The 23,644-nt window shown below is 40.0% G+C and overlaps 1 protein-coding gene across 8 annotated transcripts in view; it reads right to left on the bottom strand.

Annotated features, from left to right (window-relative positions):
* The window catches only part of grin2bb (glutamate receptor, ionotropic, N-methyl D-aspartate 2B, genome duplicate b), a 111,873-nt gene that overhangs the window by 30,583 nt on the left and 57,646 nt on the right, over positions 1–23,644 (bottom strand). For all 8 annotated transcript variants that reach the window (XM_055009865.1, XM_035957206.2, XM_023290143.3 and 5 more), the window contains 3 exons: positions 15,497–15,640; positions 11,282–11,552; positions 8,751–8,943 (listed from right to left, as the gene is read on the bottom strand). In XM_055009865.1, coding sequence (XP_054865840.1) covers positions 8,751–8,943; positions 11,282–11,552; positions 15,497–15,640 — 608 coding nt within the window. The remainder of the gene's footprint in view (positions 1–8,750; positions 8,944–11,281; positions 11,553–15,496; positions 15,641–23,644) is intronic.

Genomic DNA, 23,644 nt, shown 5'->3' with positions numbered 1-23,644 from the left:
ACCGGAGAAATAAATATCTTGTCTGAATGCAAGGAGTAAGGAGCTGTGTGTGTTTGTGTGTGCATGTGTGTGTGCGTGCATGCAGACTTTCAAAGGAGTGCATTTTACCCACCATTATGTCCAAGCAAGAGAACAGTGTGAAAAAAGGACAATAAATCTATTCACGAGTGAACAAAAAAAATGCAGACAACAGATGAGCAACGGGCCTGAAACTTACCCAAGATTTGATCGCAAGTACCTCCCACTAGAACATTCAGTACCTCTATCTGTAGTGTCTTCACCTATATTTATATCTCACACACACACACAAAGATCTAAATAGGCTACATACTTTAAGTAAGTCAATAATATGACTCAAGCCTCCATGAAATGCCTACTGCTGCACACAGGCTGACTAGGACACTATAAGTGCTGTAATGCGCATGTAACATGGGATTAGCCTCCTAAGAATAATCTCAGTTTGTATAGGAAAAAAAAAAAAAAAAAGAGATCAAGGCAGTGTGGGTGGAGGTCCGACTTGTTGCCATCCCTGACGCCATGGCAACCCCTGTGATCGGTAGTCGCCCTGCATGCGAGCGCATGTATCGTCATGACAGCCACATGTGTGAGCCTATGCGACATGGGGACACGGGAAAGGCTCTGAACACAGGGTAATGTAATGTAATGTGTTGCCATGGCGCCCACAACCACAGCAATTTTCACGCAATCAGCTGCGTTGCCATGGGAACAGTAATCTCGCCCAGGAGAGGCTGGTTAAAAGAGAGAGCGAGAGAAAGAAAGGGAGAGGAGCATTTTTTTTCAGTCTAAATCTGAGTGTTTACCCACTTTCCCTCACGCTGTCGTTCTCTTTCAGATCAATCTCTCCATCTAACCTCTGAGTAGCTCGTCGAGTTGCACATCAATAGGATTCATCTGCCCGTACATTAACCTGCGCCTTTATAAAGACTGACGCACGCTGTGAATTTGCAGCAGAGGAGGCTGCTCTGTTTATCATTTTGTAGCCCTGTACTATTGATGTAGCTTTTATGTGCTGTTTGATCCCTCCTTGTGTCAGCATCTACCCTCTGACTTTGGTGGAAGGAGAGCAAAGAAAAAAACCCATTAAAACTACTGGGATGAGCCGCTAACAGAATCACATGCGGATTCATCACAGCCATATGCACCAACTGTTCCCCAACTAATCACTCGCTCTGAGGGGAATTTATTTTTTAGTTACAGAGACAATGAATCATCAATGGCACAATGAACACAATCCCTCTTTTTCTGTGTTTTTTTTTTCCATTCTTTCTCAAATCTCTTCAAATGCATTTCAGAGCCATTTCATATCTGTAATTCTTCTTCTCAAGTAATCACGGTCGCAAATTCTCTGTCACTGCAATGCAGGGATGTAAAAATACGTATCTCCTCTGTGTAAGGAAATGTGTGCACATATACTACACACACACACACACGGACATGCTGTATTGGATTTGGGTGGGTGACTCATAATTTGCAGCAAACCTTCCTCTGAAGAGTTACCAGTTGCTGATAAAACGTGTGCTGCACATTACAGGTTCTGGAGGATGGAAGCAGGGACTGTGTGAGGAGGCTGGTCAGCTCAGGCAAAGTAAGGTAACGCAGAGTAAATGTGGTGGAAGAGCTGTGTCAGTCAAGGACAGCAGCGCAACTGGGGATATATGTGATTACAACACAGTGGAAATATTTTCAGGTTACGGCTGGATAAGAGCTTTTAGGAGACAGCTGCTTTGCACAAAAGACAGGAACAAACAGAGCTTCAGCTGACACAATATAAAAATGCAAAACAGACTTTATAAACCAAAATATATCATGTTTACTGTGTAAGAGTTCAGAAAAATCAAACCAGATTTCAATAAGACTCAGTAAAATCTCCTGAGCTTTGTTTTATTTCATTATATTAAAATATGATATATACACGTCTTCTACAATCTTTAGAGGGGCTGACTGAATTCAGTTGTGTTTTAAACCTGAATATCTGAACTTGCATCAAAGTAACGGAATAATGAGAGACTGCAGATGCAATCAAACTGCAATTGAGCCTGTTTTTTTTTTTTTTTTTTAAAAGAGAGAAATAAAATTTCCATTTGAAGCCTGGTTGTAAATAATGTATTTTCTTATAGCAACTGTTCAGCATGATTGCTGCTTTCTTCAGCATGCGTCATAATTAAATACTTTAAGTTCCTTGAACATAAAGTGTCTGATGCTGCCATTTTTATAAACTCTGCATTCGAACAGTATTCTTTCTGCCTTGTTTAATTTAAATTTGGGGCTTTGACTTGAATCTTCACTCAAATATAACAGCAACTTTGAACATTTTACCCCCCAGATTGGAACAAAATATTGAAAACCACATACAATTTGTGCATACAGATTCTAAAAGACCCCAAAAATAGTTTCATTGCTTATTTATTGAGTCATATATTGCTGGTGGCGCAGCTCTGACGGCATAAACACACACAAGTGATGTGGACTACGCACTGAAGAGATGTGAGGCCGTGTGTCTCTTTGAGCTGCAGCCTTTAATAAGCGAGTCCACAGGAGCTCCATGTGATCTGGGCCCATGAAGACCCCTGTTGAGCAGGAGACATCAGACAGCTACCTGTGGAGTCTGGAGAGAGCGAGCATGTATCAAAGAGAGCGCTCTCTCATTTAAAATGTGAACAAGGGCACAACAGCCAAGGACAATGACCTTCCACAGTCTGAAAACCTCCAATACCGATGTTTATCCTTTTCTTTCCACTGGCTGCTTGTAAAGTCAGAAAAGGTTTTTCAATCAGACATTTGTTTTCAAATAAAGGAACAGGTATGCATACCTCCTCTACACACTTAGCAGTCCTTGCAAAAACAGTATATTTATAGAGGAAAAATAGTCAATTTGGCACTTGCTGAGATGGAAAAGCTTTGTAAAACTTCTTAATAAGGCATCCATACGCTGCTGCTGATCTCGTTTTACTGGTGGCAACGAGCCAAAGCACCTGAGTACAACAGGCACAGTCCAACAACTGCGTTTGTCCTGATTTCTGGTTGTTTCACAGCCAATTTAAGTCTGTAGAATTACACAGTCAGTGAATTGTGTTGATGATGCTGCTGAGACTGACACTTTTTTGAGGCATGTTTTTCACATTTTGTGTCTTTTACCTGTAATAAGCTGATTCTTTGCTGATTTTAACCTTATAAAGCTGTTCATCTTAGAAACATATTAGTTGACACTGCTTCTCATAAAGGCTCGATTCACATTTGTTTGTCTAATAATGATGATTTATATTACAGTGAACGGATGCACTTAAAGCAAAAATATGTTAATTTGGGCAAGATGTTGACTAAAGGCAGCTTAAAGCGAGAAAAAAAATGTAAATGCACCACTTTCCCATTTAAGTGAACATTTTAGCTCCAGGAGACATCTTATACTGTGGAGGCTACATTAAAGAGAATCTCAAAAACACTTAATTTAATATTAAAACATAGCTATTCACCATATACATTGCATTTAAATGAATGATGCGCTTTTGTTGCTTAATTTGTCGAATTTCGAAAATGTGATATCATTTCGTTTGACGTCTGTCTTCCTGAATTAAAAACTTCTTTCTGAGCTCATGAATTTACAAAGAGATTTAAAAACCATGCACAAATATCATGATGTTAAATATATGTATGCATGTAAAATATAGAAAGAAGTCTTCCTTAACAGAAGCCTCAACACACCAGAGTGCAATGCAGCCACAAACTTGTATTTGCCTTTGGGACTCCCACATGTCAACATACTCTGCCAACAACAAAGCTCTCAGTATTGTCTGACAGGAAAAGCTCATTCTATCAATATTTTGTAATTGTCAATGTGTTAAACCACAATGAATCCATACGTGAATATATAGAGACGCCTTAAATAAGGCCTTAAACCAAATAAAGCAAAGTTCATGTGGCAAGATAATAGACAAATACAAAAATTAAATTGAAAATGGAAATCACTATTTCCAAAACAGTGCTAGTATGCAAGTAACATCAAAAATGTGTGTGTGCATTGTACTGAATGTGAGAATTCACTGCTTCTCTTTGTCTTACATGGAAGCAAACTGAACAAGAAAAGCACCCAGAGAGCGCAGTACTCCATCAAGGCTGTTCATTCCCACCATATGGCATTGTCAGAAATGCAGCATATTTTTGTAGAAATGCAGAATTTGTTTATTAGTTATTGATGATCAGAAATCACGGCAATATAGGATGTGGCCATTTAATATAGATGTACCCATGAACAAAATGACATGGCGCTGAGCACAGGCATGTGTTATGAATACGTACAGATACTGAATTGCATGACCTAAATATGTAGCGGGCAGCGGAAATTAATGGGACTCGGAAACATCCCTACAATTTAATCAATTGTTTCTTGAATCATTTCCGACAGATAAGTCCTGATAAGTCCACAGTGGTCGATTTATAGTCGGATCACAGTCATGTGATCGTCAGCAGGCAGCTAATGTAGTGTTCACTTGTTGTCATGGGAACAGTGACGTTCCGCTATCTGGCAATGATACGGAAATCTTTTAAAAATCCATAGATCCAGACTACAAGCTGCATCACTGCCAAAATCTAATCACTTGGTCCTTGTGTCATTTCCCTGAAAACTTCATTCAAATCCGTTAATCTGTTTTTGAGTAGCGGTGCGAACAGACAAACATACGCCGATCATCACATAATAAAAAATTATTTTGTAGATGCAAAATTGCATTTTTTTGCAGTTTTTGTCATTTTAAAGTCAAAACAATAAACTAAGAAAACAATCAAGAACAAAAATAATCTTTTCCATATTTCCTTATCATACTACGGTACTTTTAAGTCTTAAATGCTAATATCAGTATGAAAGTCCCTCATGTCTTCTTTTAGTATAGAAAACAAACTGAGGTTATCATCAAAAAGTGATTTTATACATCTACAAAACATATTGATAATCAGTCAAACAGACATTCTTCACATATGGTATTGAAAAGCACATATAGGTTTATACATGTGCGCTAGTGTTCACTGATCCAATAAATGAACATTTCAATGATTCCTCATGAAATATCGATTGGTTATTTTCTCTGGCCTTTTAAAGTCCCTTACAGCAATTAGTCATAAACAGCGGGATTGAATTTAGGTTGAATTCTGCTCCGAAACACACTAATCCTCCCTCCTTTGGTGTATTTATAAATAGAAAATTAGGATCAACCATTTTTGTGGGAGGAAGAAAAAAAGAGGGAGGAAGGGGGTGGTGTGTGGAAAAGAGCCACCATTACTCTCTGACTCAATGATTCAGCTTCATGTAATTGAAACAGCTTTTCAGGGAGAATGGACTGAGCTTCACAGAGCGAGACACGGAAAAGAAAGAGGACTGGTGGGGTGAACGTAAGCAAAGAAACATGAAAAGAGGAAACAAATAGGAAGCGAGTGACACAATGTGCAGGCGACAGAACTGTGTCAACTGATACTCTGAATCATTTCAATGTCAGTGCAGGTTTGACGAAAAGATTCACTCATTTGTGCTCTAAAAGCCCAGTAGCACTCGCCTTCCAATAAACACAGGATTTACTGGACAGACGCTTTTATTGTGCCCATTAAGAAATGCAATAATAGTGCTCTCCCGCTGCAGGCAAAAACTACTTTAAAGGTGAAATAAGACGAGAGGAACATGCTTTTCTCACATGCACGAGAGGCAGCGAGTGTCAGATGGCCTGCAGAGAAGGTTTTCTGCTGGATTCCGTCGAAGAGCGTGTGCAGTAAACAAATGTCTCATCAGATTGCATGAAAGTAAGCTCACTGCAAAATATTAATCATGTCTTACATCACATTTACCGGAGCGCTGCTTGTATAGCAACACAAGGATTTGAGAAGACATTTAAATGTGAGCACACATGAATATTTACACACATACACAAAAAAAAAACAACAGATATCATTTTCCCTGCAACACACAAACAAGCCCCTTAGCGCCTCATCCAAAACCACTTGGAGCACATTTTCTCATTATCCCAGTGTTCCTGTCCTCCCTGACACAAACGATGGCCTCCAGAGCTCTCTGTGGATGTGTTTCCTTATTTGTGTTGTGTTGTAACGTGCAAGCGTTTGTGGTGCATGGATGTATTTATATATGCACGTTTGTGTGTTTTTATGTGCCTCATAAGGTCAAGCAGCCCCTGAACATATTTGAGAGCGTGACTCACTGGGGTCTCCCATCTACGTCCATCAACGCTGACAGGATGGCATGCTAATCCAGCTTGCATGCAGCCCACTGTGGCCTGCAGCTATACAGGGCCACGCAGAGACATATGGCCTTATTATTGCTGTTGTCTCTGGGGGTGAAGGGAAGGGATAGGGGATATTATGTGTGTGTGTTGGGTGTTTGTTTGGCTCTTGATAGTCCCCGGAGTCGCCATCAAGATCCACCGATCCAAATTCTCCACCTTCGCTCTGTCGAATGGAGAAAAATGGAATGGAATGGTTGGAAAACACACACTCAGACACAGCACTCTCAACACAGCACAGTATCATCCCAGGTGTGTGCCTGAAGGATGATTGAGAGCTAACCCCAGTGTGTGTGTGAGTGTTCTTCATGGTTGTGCTGTTATTGTTATCTCCCTGATATTAAACACAGAAGCAAGGGTAAAGACGAGACCGAAGTTTTTTGCAGTAATAAATCAACCTCAACCTGAGATTAATGCAGCAGTGGCAGGAGAGGTTACGTAACATTTCTTCACATTCCTCAAATTCAAACTGACAGCGGGAAAACAAACAAAAACAGAGAAAACGTTTAACAGGGGCTAAGAAAAACAGACATGCATAGTTTTGAAAGCTTAAAATACTGTATTTATAATAAAGGATGGCATCAAAAGTAGTGAGGTTTTATTAGATTACGCTCTAAAGAGCACCTAAATGTCATGCTATGCTAAAGCGTGTGTATGCGTCTGTTTGCATGTGTGTTTCTATGCGCTGGTGATAACCCCGCTGTTGTTTTTGTGCTCCTTTTTCATTAATCCAGTTGTCCCGGAGCATTCAATTAGCTGTGGAATCTCTGATCAATGTTAACAGTAAAAGCATGCCCTATGAAGTTAAATGGGGATTAATTATTGAATACCAATGCTCTCTCATGCATGGTAATGTGCCAAAAAGCAAAAACAAGGACGTTCAGGGGAAGAGGAAAAGAAGGATGTTTTCCTTTAAAGATGGCTGTGGGTTAAGATAAAGATAAGAGGAGATGTTGTTATAAGTCTGAGAGCCAACGTCTCTGTTCATCTGGTGTTTTAAGTTTTCTGTTGGCTGGTAAAACAAACTGTGGCTCCTTAGGGAACGCGTAAATGCTCGTGCATGTTTGTCATCCACATTGTGCTGCATCTGTGTGGTCACATATTTGCTGGATTTGTTTGAATAATTCATGCTTCAGCAACTAAAGATCTAAATTTCCATGTTTTTTGTGTTACCAGCCGGTTCCTCTGGCTCTGATTCATACGAATTAAAAAAAGATCTTATCTGCTTATTTTAAGCCATTTTCTTGCATTGTGCATGACGCCTTGTTCATTTTCTGCACAAAATACATTTCAAAGCTTATAAAACTGGGAGAACGTGACTCATCGTTTTTTCATTTGCTATGATTTTCTCAGTCGGGGAGACGGTCTTTTTCTGGACTTGGGCTCCAACTCAAAACAATATTTAATCAAAAGTACCAGTTGCTTATTTAAAGTTGTGGATGAGATAATACAATTTAAAAGCAAACCTGTTCATCTTGAGGGACATTTGGCAGCTTTAACCAAAGCCTTGGATTCTTACGATGTGTGGTGACTGTGCCTCAGTTGACTGAGTGGGTAAGGTCACAGGTTCAATACCAGCTTCCTACTGTATGTGTGCTGACCTGCAATCTGCAATTTCTCCAAGAATTACACTTTCTAGTCAGAGGGGCTCACTGGTTGATCAGAATGTTGGATGTTCAAATACCCAGTAACACCAAGCTGCCACTGAGCCCTTGAGCAAGGCCCTAATAATACCTGTTACCTGAGTGCCTTATCATGGCAGTCCCTGCAGTCTGACCCCTCCCTGATGTGGGAAAAGAAAATTCACAGTTCAGTAATTCTTCTTCTTCTTCTGTTGTCCCACCTGTGAAGCTCTTTGTCCTTCCATGATGCATGAGAAGCTTAACACAGCAACAGTGGTAGATTTACCATCTGAAATTCAGTTGTTGGCTGAAGTGCTGCAGATTTAACAGCTGTAGCTTGAGACATCAGCGCCAACAAATGGCAAAACCTTATAAATGGCTCTTCAATATGCACATAATGGCAACTCTGAGGCAAAAGCTGCACATCCCAGAAACAAATAAATCCTGAAATTTCACCATGAGCACATATTGTTCCAACATAACCTGTAACGTCTCTAAATAATGCAGCTGCTAGTGGCCTTGCCTTTGGAAACAATGCTAGGTTGCTGCTCAAGGTAGTTAGCCTGGAACGCTAACATTTGCAGCTTCTGCTAGCGTACAGAAATACATAGTCTAATCCATTCCTTGTACTTCTGTTTACCCCACAAGCACTTTCACCACAGCTCCATGCACAATGCTACAAATCCAAACCGTGACACGTCTGCCTCTACAGCGGCTTAACTATGGTTGGACAACGACTGCTATGGGGTGTGGTTTTGCTTTCACATTTTCGGTCTTGTTTTTGTACATTCCCAGTTTCTGTCCCCCATCCCTCCTCTTTGCATTGACTCACTTCAGTATTTCCTTGGAGTGGCCGGTGCTGGAGCTCTTTTTGTCAGGCGTCCCGAGGCAGCTCGACTTCAGCAGGGTGTGTGGCCCCCGGTCCAACATCATGGTGGAGGTTGCCGTGGCGATGACAGCCACTGCATCACGTACCCTGGCCTCGATGTTATAGTCCCATTCGTCATATGACACAGAGATAAGCCCTGGGAGAGAGAGAGAGAGAGATGAGGTGAGAGGAATGGATGTATGGAAAGAGAGAGGGAAAAGAAGAAGTAGAAGGAAATATGAGAAAAGATGAAAAGGAGGGGGAGAGACAGAACAGTGTGAGAAAGTGAGGGAGGACACAAATAGGCTGAGTGCTGTGAAAAATACCCAGAGGGGGAAAAGATATACAGAAATGGAAACACTTAAGAGGAGGCTGAAATGTGACAAAACAGAGACAAAATTAAGAGAGCAATTATATCTACACTGTTCTAATTTCTTCTTAGCCAAGTGCCACTGTTCGCCTAAAAGGTTCTCATACAGTTTGGGAAAAAAAGCTGAATCTGGACGTCGGTTGAGACTCTGATCATCCCTCAGTTCACTCTGTTATGCTTGGCTTTCCAAGCATGAGAAACTGCCGGCTATCAGACGCCGACATCTATTTCTCACGCCCATAAACACGTGTGCTTTCAGGTCATCTTCCATGACCGGTTTGGATTATGTGTTCACATTTGCAACCTGTGCTGTAAATGTTTGGGAAAAAGACAATCCCGCATTTTCAGCCAGCGTTTATGTTTCTACTGGTTTCAGTGTAAAAAAAAAAAATCTGATATTGTATTTACCTGCTCAAGCAAATGGAACTACAGGAGAAAATGTAAATGAAATAAGCATCTTCAAACATTCTTGGTGAATGAAAGTGTTCTTGGGAGAGCTGCTGCAAAATGACCTCGTGCCCTGGAGAAATATTTTCAAAACATCTCTGGCAGTTCTGTTAACAATGGACTCCAGTGGGACAAAGCCACAGAGTATTATTAGAACAGAGAGCCACAATACATATATAATCACATTCATGAGATACTGCAAAATGCGTAGTATATGTCAAATGATCAAATATGATGAAATTCACATCCAAATAAATTATAAGCTTACTTAGTTGAGGTTAACAGGAATCAGTATGCATCCCTTCACTCACTGCCAAAGTGCACTACAAATACACTTGGAGAGCATTTGCATATATGCAAACCAGCCCATCTGTCACTTGTGCCCACATTTCTGTACAAAGTTCTTCGAGAACTTGCCACAGAATAATGCAATATAAGATAATAAGGCGGGATCGGTAAATAGAAATGAAAAAAATGAGGCGCGGACACTTTCAACACCGTTTTTCATTTAAGTTTTATAGCATTTGCTGTTCGCTTAAATTGAAAACAGTGATACCTCCTTTCCATGGATGCAAACTGGGGGCTAATTCTGCTTTGGGTCAGCTTGCAAACCCTTTAAGAACCCATTTGCTTTTCTACAGGATATAGATTCACCATATAGTCATGTTCTTATGTCACTGTACACGTCTGTTTGAACACCTGGCTCATTACTTTGAACTTCTGCCGAGTGCCTCAGGGCAAAGAAATAGTTTGTCTCTCCCACGGACCACTGTTGGTAAGCCGCTGAGGTCATTATTTGTCTCATTTTGCCCGCCATTTGGTGTTTTAATATCACCAGGCAGCATTGATAAACGGCACTGAGTGCGTGCGAATGCCTCTCTGTGCCCCGGCGTTTATGAACATCAGCTGGTGATATTAGAACATCGAGCAGCAGAGAAAATTAGACGAATAATGACCTCATCGACTTTTCATGCAACGGTGCTTCAATTTCACCTCGGTACTGAAGCTCAGGCTTCTCCTCTTCATCGGAGTAAAAAAAAAAATGGGAAAGTTTCAGCTGGTTTTGTTGGTCACAATAATTCTGCCCCTGGCCAATCAAGTAAGAACTGGTCGTGTACATGAAAAGTGTTGGTACCACTGTGGAGCCAGAGAGCCGGTTAGTTGGCTGTCGAAATGTTAAGAACTGACTCCACATTAAATACTGGCTCTTAACCAGCCCTTAACCTTCCCTTATCTCAAATATTATGATTCCAGATGTCAAGTGTAAAATCTTTCCAACTATAAAACTAAACTATGAATAGATGATTCTGATGGGAAAAAAATCAACACTTTAGTGAAAAGTCTGGCAGCATCTACATTATATATTAAATGATGTGTTTGATGCAAAAAGTCATTGGTGGGATTGTGTTTAAACCCAAAATAACCCTAGACATCCTATAACCTCAGGCATTTCAGGTAGAAAAGGAAAAACTCCCACCAAAAAAACTGAACATCTTTGCAGCGACACAAAGCAGGGTCTATTATTTTTAAAACTGCTAGTATTACAAATAGATGTTGATGTGACTTTCATTGCTAGCTTTATTTAGCCGCTTTTTGTTCAGTTATAAATGGTAAGATACTTTAACAAATGCGATGTCTGTTAAATTGTCAACACCTCCTACTGATCTGGTGTTTGTACCTGTAGGGAAGACAGAGGGAACGTGGTCTGCATCACCAGCCACCAACGACGGCACAATCCAGGTGAAGCCGTAACCTGTGAGGCCCACAGAATGAGCCACCTCGAAAATAGTGCTGGCCTCCTCCTTTGTGCAGTAGAGGAGGATGACAGGACTCTGCAGTTTCTTCAGCTGGTTCTGGATCTTGGAGTCTCCGTCATCCACTGACATGTCCAGTAGGAGGACTTCTTCTAGCTCCCAGCCTACAAAGCTGTTCTCGATGGTGCTGCGGACCTGGAGAGAGAAAGGAGGAGGTTATTTGAAAAAGTGTGGGCTGAGCACTTGCCGTGGAGCTGTGAAGGAGAGATACTGGAACAAAACTGACTGAGATGTCTCCTCCTCCAGCCCCCAGATTGGCAAACAGTTTATCTTTACACATCTCTTGGGAAAAGGCAGCAGCTTTATTTAAAAAAAAAAAAAAAGTAAAACACTTAACAAGAGCAGGATTAGGTAATCTTTTTTTCCCCAAATCTCAAGGCTACATTCTCACACATGGACGAAACTCTGGGAAATAGAGTCAGGCTGAGTTTTTTGTGGTGACCTGTAAACCCGGAGACCACCACTACAGTCTAACTAAATAAACGTGCAGTACGGCAAGAAGTCAATTTAAGGACTCTCTCCCAATTTATATTTGTGGATCTTGAACTTGTATGTGGCATTTAGATGAAAGAAATATTTTAGTTTTATGTTTCATGGTCAGAGAACAATAACTGTCCCTTAAGGAAATCAATTCAAAGGGAGTTGTACAAGTTAAATAACAGACAAATCAAAGCACTTTGTGTGCACTATATCCCATTACAACACTTTTGCTTTCGTAAAGATGAGGAAAAAACTTGAATCTTTTTATGTATGTTTGATATTTGCTTGAGAGAGGACAGTAGGACGGAATGAGATTTATGATGCCGGTAATAAGTGGCCGCAGAAATATGAACTGGTTTATGCTTTCCTCACTGCTGAAGTCACTGGGGCTTTGAGCTGTTTGTGTTGAAAATATGTTGATGCATTATGGACAATAAACTATATAAGATGATGTTAGTCAGTTGATATAAAAGCACTTTTCAGAAAAAGGAAACAGACAAAGAATGCTGTGATGGAGGTCAGGACTCAATCTGAGGTCGACTGCAAATTAACAAGCGATTTAACTGTATCAGATAAACTGTATCTCAGTGTGACAGCTCACATGTCTGAAGTGAAAGAAAGTATAAAGCAGGATTTGCTGTTAGAACCTGATTGAGTCTGTCTCCATGTTGGGGATAAGTTATCATTTTAGGTAGAGGTGTCCTGATGAAGTGTCTTTTGCTCCAGATCTAATTTGGGTCATTTTATATTCAGTATTCACCAATGCCTCACACCATTTTCCTAGATAATACACACTTCAAGTACTGTAGGTTTGCTGTAGTACCTGGTTGCACCCCCAGGTTGAGCCTCTGACTGTTTAATACTGTAGCAACCCGAGGAGGCGGGCATTTCGTGTTTGCAAGCAGAGAGTATTGTGGTAGTTCAGCTAGTCAAGGAGCACTGTGATAAAGACTTTGACTATAAGGCTTAGTGAACTCAGGCCGGCGAAAAAATGTTTAACAAGAAAAGCACTCAGAGGGTGTAGTACTCTGCCAAGGCTGTTCATTATTCCATATGGCATTGTCAGAAATGCAGCATTTTTTTTTTTAAAAATGCAGCATTTTATTACTATTGTTATTATTGATGATCAGAAATCATGGCAAAATAGAATGTGGCCATTATATATAGATGCACCCACAAAGAAAATGACCTGAGCACAGGCGTGTGTTATGCATGTGTACACTATGTACAGATACTGACTTGCGTGACCTACATACATGAAAATTATTCTTATAAATGTCTGTTGATCAGTTCGCCACTTTTTGCAAGGCTTTGTTTTGCTAGTGTTAAAATAACTGTTTCCTCCATGCTTTTATTTTGAAGGCGTATTATTTAATGTTACGGGCTTTTATTTTCGGCACCATTTCCCACGGCACAGGAAGTGTTTATCTATGAAGCGGTTTCTTGACATGAGGAAGAAGCTGCCAAAAAGTCAGAAAATTCATGCAAGGATGGAAGAAAAACTCAGAAACACCCCTACAATTTAATCAATTGTTTCTTGTATCATTTCTGACAGATAAGTCCCGATAAGTCTGTAGTAGGATCGCAATCACGTAATCTTCAGCAGGCAGCTGATGCAGCGTTCCCTTGTTGTCATGGTTACAGTGACGCCGTGCCGGTCGCTATCTCACAATGGGAAATCCTTAACAAACCTGTGGATCCAGACTACAAGCCACATCACTGCCAAAATCTAATGAGGTGGTCCTTGTGTCATTGCTGACCTTCCCTGAAAGTTTCATCCAAATCTGTTGGTCCATTTTTGAGTAATTTTGCACACAACAGACAGACAGATTCACATATTCACAGACAAAGGTACGCCAATCGTCACATAACTCCGCCGCATTCCTTGGTGGAGTAATTAGGCTAGGATAGGATAAACTAGGTACTATTTCCCAAAGACACATTTGATGGTCATTTACCTGTTTTGTTGTTTGTTTGTTTTTTCCTGTTTCTGTATGACAACTGATGTAAACAAAGAATTGTGCATAGGTTTATACCAATCCGTTAAAGATTATTCCAAATTGTAAGTAGTTGACAAAGGTACTGGTGTTATTTTGCATGTGTAAAAACACACAGCTTTCTTTCTTTGGAGATGCCAATGTTAATCCTGCTGCTGTTTGATGCTGATAAAGTCAGAGCAAAGACTCCTATAAACAGCTGGAAGCAACAAACTCAGCTTCAGGACCTGTTAACGCTTCATCTAAACCCTGATTACATTCATTATTGGTAAGTCTCATTAATCTGTCCTGTTAAGAGTCTGTTTTCATCGCAGTAAAGTTTATTTTATGGACATTTTGGTCTGTATTGGATGTGAAACTGTTTCTAAAATTGTATCATTTGTGCTCTCTGACATTTTTGGATCAACACTGGTTCTGAAATGTGGTAAAAGCCTTACACAAATCGCTTTGCGTAACTTGAATGCATGCCTGCTTGTTAATGCGATGGCAAGCAGTTCAGACTTGTACTGTGTTGAAAGTGATACTAAAATGCTATTAGGTCCGACCTATTAAGCGTCCCGTCGCAGCTTTGAGAAAAAAGTGAGCAGGGTGCTCATTCAGGCATGAAGCCAGCAGACAGGAGTCCAGGTCTGAAAGGGGCAAAAGTCGACTTGACGACTGTGAAAAGCTTCTCAGAGGAGTATGGGCACTAAATATCCTCTTTCACATTAATATGGAGGATGCTTTTTTTTCTTTTAAACCAGATTGTTACTTTAACTTTGTTCAAAGGAAAGACACTGTCATTGCTGCAATATTAGCAAGAAATATGATTAGCCGACTTTCAGTAACTTTTTTATTCTTCACAGATGTGTGTCTGATGTTCAAAGTTACTCACGATCTCATACCAAGTCCTTTAAAGACTCTGTTCTCAGCCCCAGAGATAAGGAGGCTGAAGTGTCAGTGAGCGACTGCATTTAAAAGGACATGTTCAGACAATCTGCCATTTCCACTAAAGCAATCAGAAAATGGAACTAGCTACCCACTTATTGTATATCAAACTCTGCCAAAGCTTGTAATTTTCAAAAGCTTGAAATCATGGCTCAAAACCAGACAATCATGTTCACAGAAACTGTTGGGTTTTTTTGTTTTTTTTAGGATCATTTCACTAATTATACATATTTCTCACAAAATAAACTGCAAAATAAAAAAAGGAAAACTATGAAGATAAAGATGTACATCTTATCAAAGGAACCACAGTAACATCAGGCCTCCCACAATGGGTCACCAAAAAAACAAAAGTTATAATATCTAAAGTGCCTGAGATCCAGAGCAAAAGTGAATCTGTCATTTGAATCCATGGCTGAAAAATTTTACGGCCATTAGCTTTATAACTAATAAGTATCCTGCTGCTTCTGGAGTCAGTTCTTATCAGTTCTTATCACAGGAATACATTTATCTCTGCATTATTATCCCTACTTATTTTTGTGGCCTCAACTTATTGCCAAGCTGTATATTTCGCAGAAAGGTAGTACGTTTATCTTGACTGCAGAGAAAAGGTGCTGAATATCCATTAAATATATTACATTCATGTCTTCATCATAGTGCTGAGGTGTGTTTAATTACCTTGTTGACAAAGTCCTGGTAACCGGGGTAGTATGTGGTGACTATGGAGAAGATGTACCAATCGTATTCCTCCATAATGTTCAACATGACGGAGGCCTGCTGCTCGATAGATGGACCAAACTGGAAAAACATGGAGTGGTCGTCCTGGAAACCAGAGACACAGCCAATCAGCAAACAAGGTCATGAGTCATACAGCAGGAGAGAGAACTGGAAGGTAGGGCACAGATGATTATGGAGCGTGTCCAGCTCCTGCAAGCCTCGGGAAAAAATATAGTCTTGTTGGAGCTCAGTTTTCCATTTTTCTGTTCGTGCTCTGTGACTGCACGACAGAATATGCAAGGATATTGCAATATCTTTCATTAATATTAAGTAGGTATGATGTTTTACTCCAGTGCAACAGTTGCACTGCTCATGAATATTCAGAAACAGACAAGGTGACATTCACTATCAAAGAGCCCTCAGAAAGCTATCTTAGCACATTTAGTATGCTACAGAGAGGTCAACAGGAAAGATGGTTCACTGACATTTACTGCAGGGTGTCAAATTTGGCATCAGATATTTATGTCAAAACATTTTCTTTTTTAAGGAGCGAGAAAACAGACACAAAATAAGAAGCTCTAGAAGCCTGTTTGGTGGCATGAAGTGGTCAAGGGCAGGTCAGTCATCCATGTAAAACTGCCAAGCAGCTCACTGGGACACAAAAGTCGAGATGGATTATTTACAAATGTTACGTGACTAAAGGCGACGTGGAAGAGAGGCTGTAATGAGAACAGCGTCGTGTCAGTGGTGTTCAGTTCGTCCAGGATGAGACATACTGTTGAAAGATGGCTGGAGGTGTTGGGTCAAGCTTCAGCACTGGCATTTTGGTAAAAATATTTCACAGTCTACATGTAAAATGTGTAGATTCAAATGAGTCAGATGGGAATGTTAACACCAGCAGTTTGACTGAGGCCAAAATAAAATGAGATCAAGGGACTAAAGCCTCGCTGGCATCCCCTTGAGCACGGACATGAGTACAACAGTTCTTTGAGCTAAATGTTAAGATCACCATTTTAAAAGGGTGTCACGCAGTTTTACCATTTATTACTAATTACCCATAGGCAGATGTCTGAAAAAGGGTACCAAGAACAGTCTGAATTAAAATATATACACATAAAAAAAATGTATACATACGGTATGTAGACAGCCTCAGGCACCATCACATCCTACTCTCATCATGGACTTAATTAACTCTGTCTGTCCAGCATTTGAAGTGGTGTCTGCAGTGGAGAAGGCAGCATGTCTAGGACCCTCACTTTTACAGCATTTCAGGATGTTTCAGGGCGACATGGATGATAATAAGAGCAAGAGTTAAGTTTTATTTGTTTGTGGTTGGGGTGGGTATCATATTTATATTTATATATTAAATATATTTAGTTTTTTATATAAATATATATATGCACCATCATTCAACAGTTTGGGCTCACCCAGACAATTTCATGTTTTCCATGAAGACTCACACTTTTATTCATGTTCTAACATAACTGCACAAGGTTTTCTAATCATCAATTAGCCTTTCAACACAATTAGCTAACACTATGTAGCATTAGAACACAGGAGTGATGGTTGCTGGAAATGTTCCTCTGTACTCCTATGGAGATATTCCATTAAAAACCAGCAATTTTGAGCTACAATAGTCATTTACCACATTAACAATGTCTGGACTCTATTTCTGATTAATTTAATGTTATCTTCAATGTGGTATTTTTGGATGGAATGAATCTTTAAAACCATAAGTTGCCACTTATCTGACCATCCTTTTACATTGTTGGGTCCTAGAATAGTGATCCTGAGGATTTCTACGCAATATTTCCAGATCTGGTGACCAAATACAGCCTGGGATAAGGCACTGCTATGCATTAGCTTAGGCATCAGCATCATCACCTCACAGCTAGAAGATCCCTGATTCATGTCCCAGTCTGGAATCTTTCTGCATGGAATTAATCATGTTCTCCCAGTGAATGAGTGGGTTTTCTTCAGGTCTTCCTCCCACAGGCCAAAAAGATGCTGAGGTTAATTGGTGATTCTAAATTGTCCGTAGTTGTGAATATGAGTGTGATTGTTTATCTCTATGTGTCACCCTGTGATAGACTGGTGACCTGTCCAGGGTGTCCCCTGCCTTCACCCTAAATCAGCTGGGATAGACTCCAGCCACCCGCAACCCTAATGAGGATTAAGTGGTGTATAGATAATGGATGGATGGATGAATAGCTACTCAGCTCCTCACCTTATGCACAACCCTCCTCTCATTTAACTCTCATAATGAACACAAATAGGCATATTAGCCCAAAATATTCTGTTTACACAAAGTCTGTGATTAAAATCAGAGTGAAATCTAACACCCTCAGCATCACACAGAAAAGCACATCGTCTATCTCCCACTTATCTCTCTTGTCTTGAACTCTGAATTATAATTAAAAGTTAAAGGATTCCCTCTTCACTGCTTATTCTATGTTCCCCTCTGGAACAGCTTACACGTCCCTGCACTGATACACAACGTATGCTTGCAATCAATCAGATGGTCATGTGAATTCATACACATATGGGAACTGCACGTAGCCATCCACATGTGTAATCAGTCATACGTGTTAGTCATGCAGGAAGCTGAGCACTCCTCGGGTTAGGTGTGCTCCCTCCACTCTACATCAAACCTCATCTCCCCCTTCCTCTGCTTTTTTACCCACAGGATGTGCTACCTACTCTTCACTGTAATGACATGGTAATAGCATTGCAGTGTCAAGTGACGGTGGATTGGCAGTGTTGTAAATGAGGGGGGAAGGAAAGTATGTGTGTGTGTGTGTGTGTGTGTGTGTGTGTGTGTGTGTGTGTGTGTGTGTGTGTGTGTGTGTGTGCAGGCTGAATGAACTCTGACGTATTACTTACAGTGACATTACATACACTCCACTGGATTCAGGGAGGTAATGAAGGTGAATCCTCACACATGACCGACTGCTAATCCGCCATTCACCTCTAACCTCAATTTCCCATCAAAATCCATCATTGTTTGAGCTTTTCAGCTTCAACATGCCGAGTTTTAAATGAATAGTGATGACTGCAACATGCAATTTAGCCTGACATTATTATGTTCCATACCCACACCTCCATCTGTTCACCATGCTGACACCTCTGGCAGGCTTTAAAAGATGAGGCTGGTGATATTCCTTATTTTCCTCGATGTCAGTAGTTTCCATGAAAGCGCTCAAATGAATTGTAATTGTACAGTGCCTAAAAAAACAACAACTATTAACCCCTTTTAGAATTTTTTTGCTTTCAGTATTGAATCGTGGTTAATTTAATTTGGCTTTTTTGTCAAGAATTTACATCAACAGACTCATGTCAAAGTGAAAAGAGATTCCTAGAAATGAACGCCAGTTAAAAATATGGTTACACAAGTACTCCTACCCTTCAAGTCAGTATTTATTGTTTGGTTGTAATTACAGCATTGGGCTTGTGTGGATAGATCTGACTTGGCTTTACACATCTACACTGCAATTTTACCCTATTCTTCTTTGCAAAATTACTTAAGCGCTGTCAGGTTACGCAGGGATCATGAGTGAACAGTCCTTTCCAAGTCTAGCCACAAATTCTCAATTGGATTGAGGTCTGGGCTCTGACTCAGCCACTCCAGGACATTCACCTTGTTGTCTTTAAGCCTTTTCTGTGGCTTTGGCTGTAGACTTCAGGTCACTGTCTCGCAGGAAAACAAATCTTCTCCCAAATCACAGCTCTCTTGCAGACTACATTAGTTTGTTTTGCAGGGTTTTCCTATACTTTGCTGCATTCATTTTCCCCCTCTATCTATTACAAGCTTTCTGGGTCTTTCTTGCTGCCAAGAAGCATCCCCACATAATGATGCTGCCGCCACCATGCTTGATGGTATGTTTATGATGATGTACAGTGTTTGGTGGATACTAAACAGTGATGGCCCTGATGACCATAAATTTCTATTTTGGTCTTATCAGATCAGAATCTTCTTCTAGTCGATTTCAGAGTCTCACACATGTCTTCAGGTGAACTAATCAAGATTTAAAATTAGCTTTATTCAACAGTGGCTTTCTCTTTGCCACTCTCCCATAAAGGTTTGACTGGTGAAGAACAGGCAACAATTGTTGTTTGCAAAGTCTCCCCTATCTCAGCCGCTGAAGCTTGTAACTCCTTCGGAGGAGTCATAGGTGTCTTGATGGCCTCCCTCATTAGTTTCTTTGTTGCACAATCACTCAGTTTTTGAACACGGCCTGCTCTTGGCAGATTTATGCTTGCATCATATTCTTTCCATTTCTTAATGATGGATTTACCTGTACTCCAAGAGATATTCAGTGACTTGGAAATGTTCTTTTATCCATCTCCAACTTATGCTTTTCAATAACTTTTTCACAGAGTTGCTTGAAGTGTTCTTCTATCTTTACAGTGTAACTATAGCCAGTCGTCCTGAATCACCAGTGACTGCACGTTCCAGATACAGATGTCTTCATACTACAGTCACTTGAGACACATTCACTGCACTCAGACAAACTCCATTACAGTAAATATGTGATGACGTCTAGCACCAATTGGCTGCACCTGTACTGAATTAGATGAATCATTTTATTGGGAGGAAGGCTAATGCAGTGACTTTCTTTTACATTTTAAATATTTAATTATGATCTACAGGTAGAAATCTGTTTCCACTTTGACATGAACAAGACATTTTTTGTAAATTGTTTTCAAAAAAGCCAAATTAAATTGACCACAATTCAGCGTTGAAGAGCAATAAAAGGGGGAAACTTCCAAGGGGGGTGAATACTTTTTCCTGGCACCGTAACCTTGCAGTAAAGTGCGGTCTTTGCAGCCAGATTATTCTTCTGTGCCACTGAGCACAACTGAGTCATGCACTGAGTTATGCATTTTTCAAGTGACACGCTGCTTCCTAAGAATGAACGTGACCACGACAGTTAATTTTCTACTGTTAATCTAATGTTCTACTGCCCTAAATAGCAACCAAATGTGCTCTAAATGTGTATTAATCAACAGCTGAAAACACAAATGCACTGTTTGCTCTTATTTGAGGAATGTCTGCTGACAGTACCAAGCTGCTTGAGGGAATTACTGAGCCTTAAAAAAAAAATAAATAAATAAAATAAAAAATAAAAAATTTAAGACCCACTTTCAAGGGTTTCCTCTTTGGTAAGAACAATAGAGTAGGTAAACTGGAAAGCACTGACAGGTGGATGTTTTGATCATTTCATGGGATTTGTATGAAAAACATTGACTAATGGCACCTGAATCCTTTAAGAGCGCAGTACACAAAAAAAAATTCTTATCCTAGTACAGTTGCAGAGGTTATGGGATATTTCTGAGTAGAACTGTGGGTAGATAAACATTAATAACATCAGCATTACTTCTCAAAAACAATGTTTGCGTAAATAATTAACATAATGCAGTGTAAACATTTAGCATAAGGACCATTTCTTCAGCACAAAGCTGTGGTTATAATTAAGGATGCCAATATCATGCCAAATTTATTCATTCATGTACTTCGTGTGAATCCGTGAGAGCTTTAGTAACTTAATGTGTACATCCACAACTGAAAACTAACACACGGTAGTTATTTTAAAAGCTGTTTCCAATATTCTCAGTTCATATGTAACCACTTTAAACCAGCAGACTAATAAATAAATAAAATGTTCAAATGTTTCTCCACCAAAGGTCTAATTGTGGCTGTGAAGAGAGAGTTTTTAAAAACAGCATTTAGACATTCATGTATATTTGAGCAAATAACTCAATTTATTATGAAACATCCAAATAATTCAAAGAGAACAAGACCTTCTTTTAGGTTTCTGGGCCTAATTGTCTGATGGAGGTTTGGTTGTGTGTTAGGAGGATCAATGTGTGTATTATCCAGATTAACCGCAACAATATGTTAGAGAGACATCTTGTTGTTGACTTATTTAAATGTAATTGTTCTAGGATATTAGCCTCACAATTAAAAAAAAAAAAAAAAAGATCTCTACTGCAATGAAGCTTTGATTTCTAAAACGTTTGGCAAAAAAAAAAAAAAAAAAAACTATCTGTGGAGCCAAATTAAAAATGGTTTCTTTATCCGGTACTACTGACCTTTTTAATGTCATCTGTTCAGCTCACCTTTATGTATCGCTTCCTCTTTGTGTGCAGATATCACCTCCGTGCTTTTGAACTTCCTTTTTCATTTCCCTCTAATACACTCACCTACACAGTATCTTTTTCTCCTTCAACCCCACTACGCCTTTGTCTCGGTATCGTTTCCCTCCTGATTCTTTTATTCGAAAAATGGGCTCAGAACGGTGTAATCATTTGTGAGGCTAAATCTGCCATTCAGAGGGATTGTGAGAGCACCACTTACTTTATTCTCTCCTTCTGAGATTACAGCTAATCATCATCTCATTCTGCTTTCTCTTTCATATCATGATCATCCCAATTTAATTTCTGTCCTTTATTCACATGGCATTAGGGTCCTGGCTTTTTTTCATCACACTCTCTTTTCTTAACTGCCCCTTCCTCTCCAGACCAAGGGTGGACTGAAATAATAACTAAGGCTGGAAATTTGACTCTTTTCATGCAGATTTTGTAGGCTAAACCTGTTTGTTGCAGTAAAAGATACTGGACTGCTTGCAATTTTGGTCACTATGTCTATCTGGTAGTAATCTGGGTTACAAAATACAAAAATTTGCTCTATCTGAACAGATATTTCACCCTAAAAAACTCAACACATAAGCAACAGTGCATACAGATGACTAGACTAAAACTACAAAACAGCTACTGTGCACTTTTTAAAAAGCCAGAATGAGACACAGTCAAATCTTCAGGCATCGAGCACATCAACACATCTTGACACGCACACATTTCAACTAACCTGGTTCTTTACTGACGAACATGCTTGTTATTCTACAGTATTTAGCTGCATCTATGTAAAGGTGAGAGGTCGGTTAACTCATCCCCGCTTGCTTATCGCTGGTCGAGCTGACTGTTCACGACAGGCCAAAACGGCCCTCAGGCCACTGCAAAATGTCCTGATGCTCCCAGTGAGCTGTCAGCCTGTGTCCCCAACCTCACCCCATCTTTTCCCTCTCTGTCTTCTGTTTTTACATCATGTCCGGCAGCTCCATTAGTTCATATCGCAGAGGTGTGAAGTGTCCTGCAGGCTGCACTCTGTGTGTGTCATTACCAGAGCTGCCGACCAGCTCGCTCCCTGCCTGTCGTTTTGCATCACACACTACTTGACCAAGAGCCCAAGAAAGTGGCTTGTCACCAAATTTTCAAACTCTATTTTTTTGTCTCTTTCCCCATAAGTCACAAGTTAGTGTGTGGGATATGGGCTATTATGTTGAATTTGTACGGTCAGGTTTGGTTGGATGTGTTGAAAATGACTGCAGGTTGGACAGATAAGAACATCTCTCTCTCTCTCGTTGTTTAATAAAAGACTCAGATGTGCAATTTAAATTTAAGTTCAATGACTACTTGAGCTTATGTTTGAGGCTTTTCTCACACTGATAGACTTGGCGGACAACAACATGCTGACGTTCCACCCTATCAGTACTCGGTAGTCACTGGTTGGAGCACACACTCGGCTACACATCTGGTTCATGACTGCATCTTGCACAGTTGTAACACTACATACACAAAACTGCCACCGCTTTTGTGGGAGTTCCCTCTACAGTAGGTACCTACAGGCCCACATTTTGCAAACGATGGCACACGTAGACTCACAGAACAGAACCAATCATTTAGTTGCAGCTTAATCATACTGTTAATTATTTTAATGAACTGGAGGAACTATGGGCAAGTTGTGCAAATACAACAGAGCTGCATTCATTAACTATTGTTGCTTATTATTGTTTTCTGCTCACACACACCACAGGCAGTTTACAAAGGAGTGATGGCAGATTTACTACGGTCATTTTTAAAATTGTTCTCTAAATCAGACAGAGGTTGACAAGAGAAGCTTCTCATTTCTAGTGTACGACCATCACCTTTGTGATTAATAGTAGATTTGCCCTACTTAACTAGCTAATAAGTTAACCTTATCAACCTTTAATGGTTTAAAACAGTTTCTTCTGACATTTTTATGTTCAAGCTAACTTTTTGAAAAAAAAA

This window comes from Amphiprion ocellaris, chromosome 4, assembly GCF_022539595.1.
Source record: "Amphiprion ocellaris isolate individual 3 ecotype Okinawa chromosome 4, ASM2253959v1, whole genome shotgun sequence".
Taxonomy (NCBI): Eukaryota; Metazoa; Chordata; class Actinopteri; family Pomacentridae; genus Amphiprion; species Amphiprion ocellaris.
The sequence above is the reverse complement of the archived record's forward strand: the minus strand, read 5'-3'. Positions and strand labels throughout refer to the sequence as shown.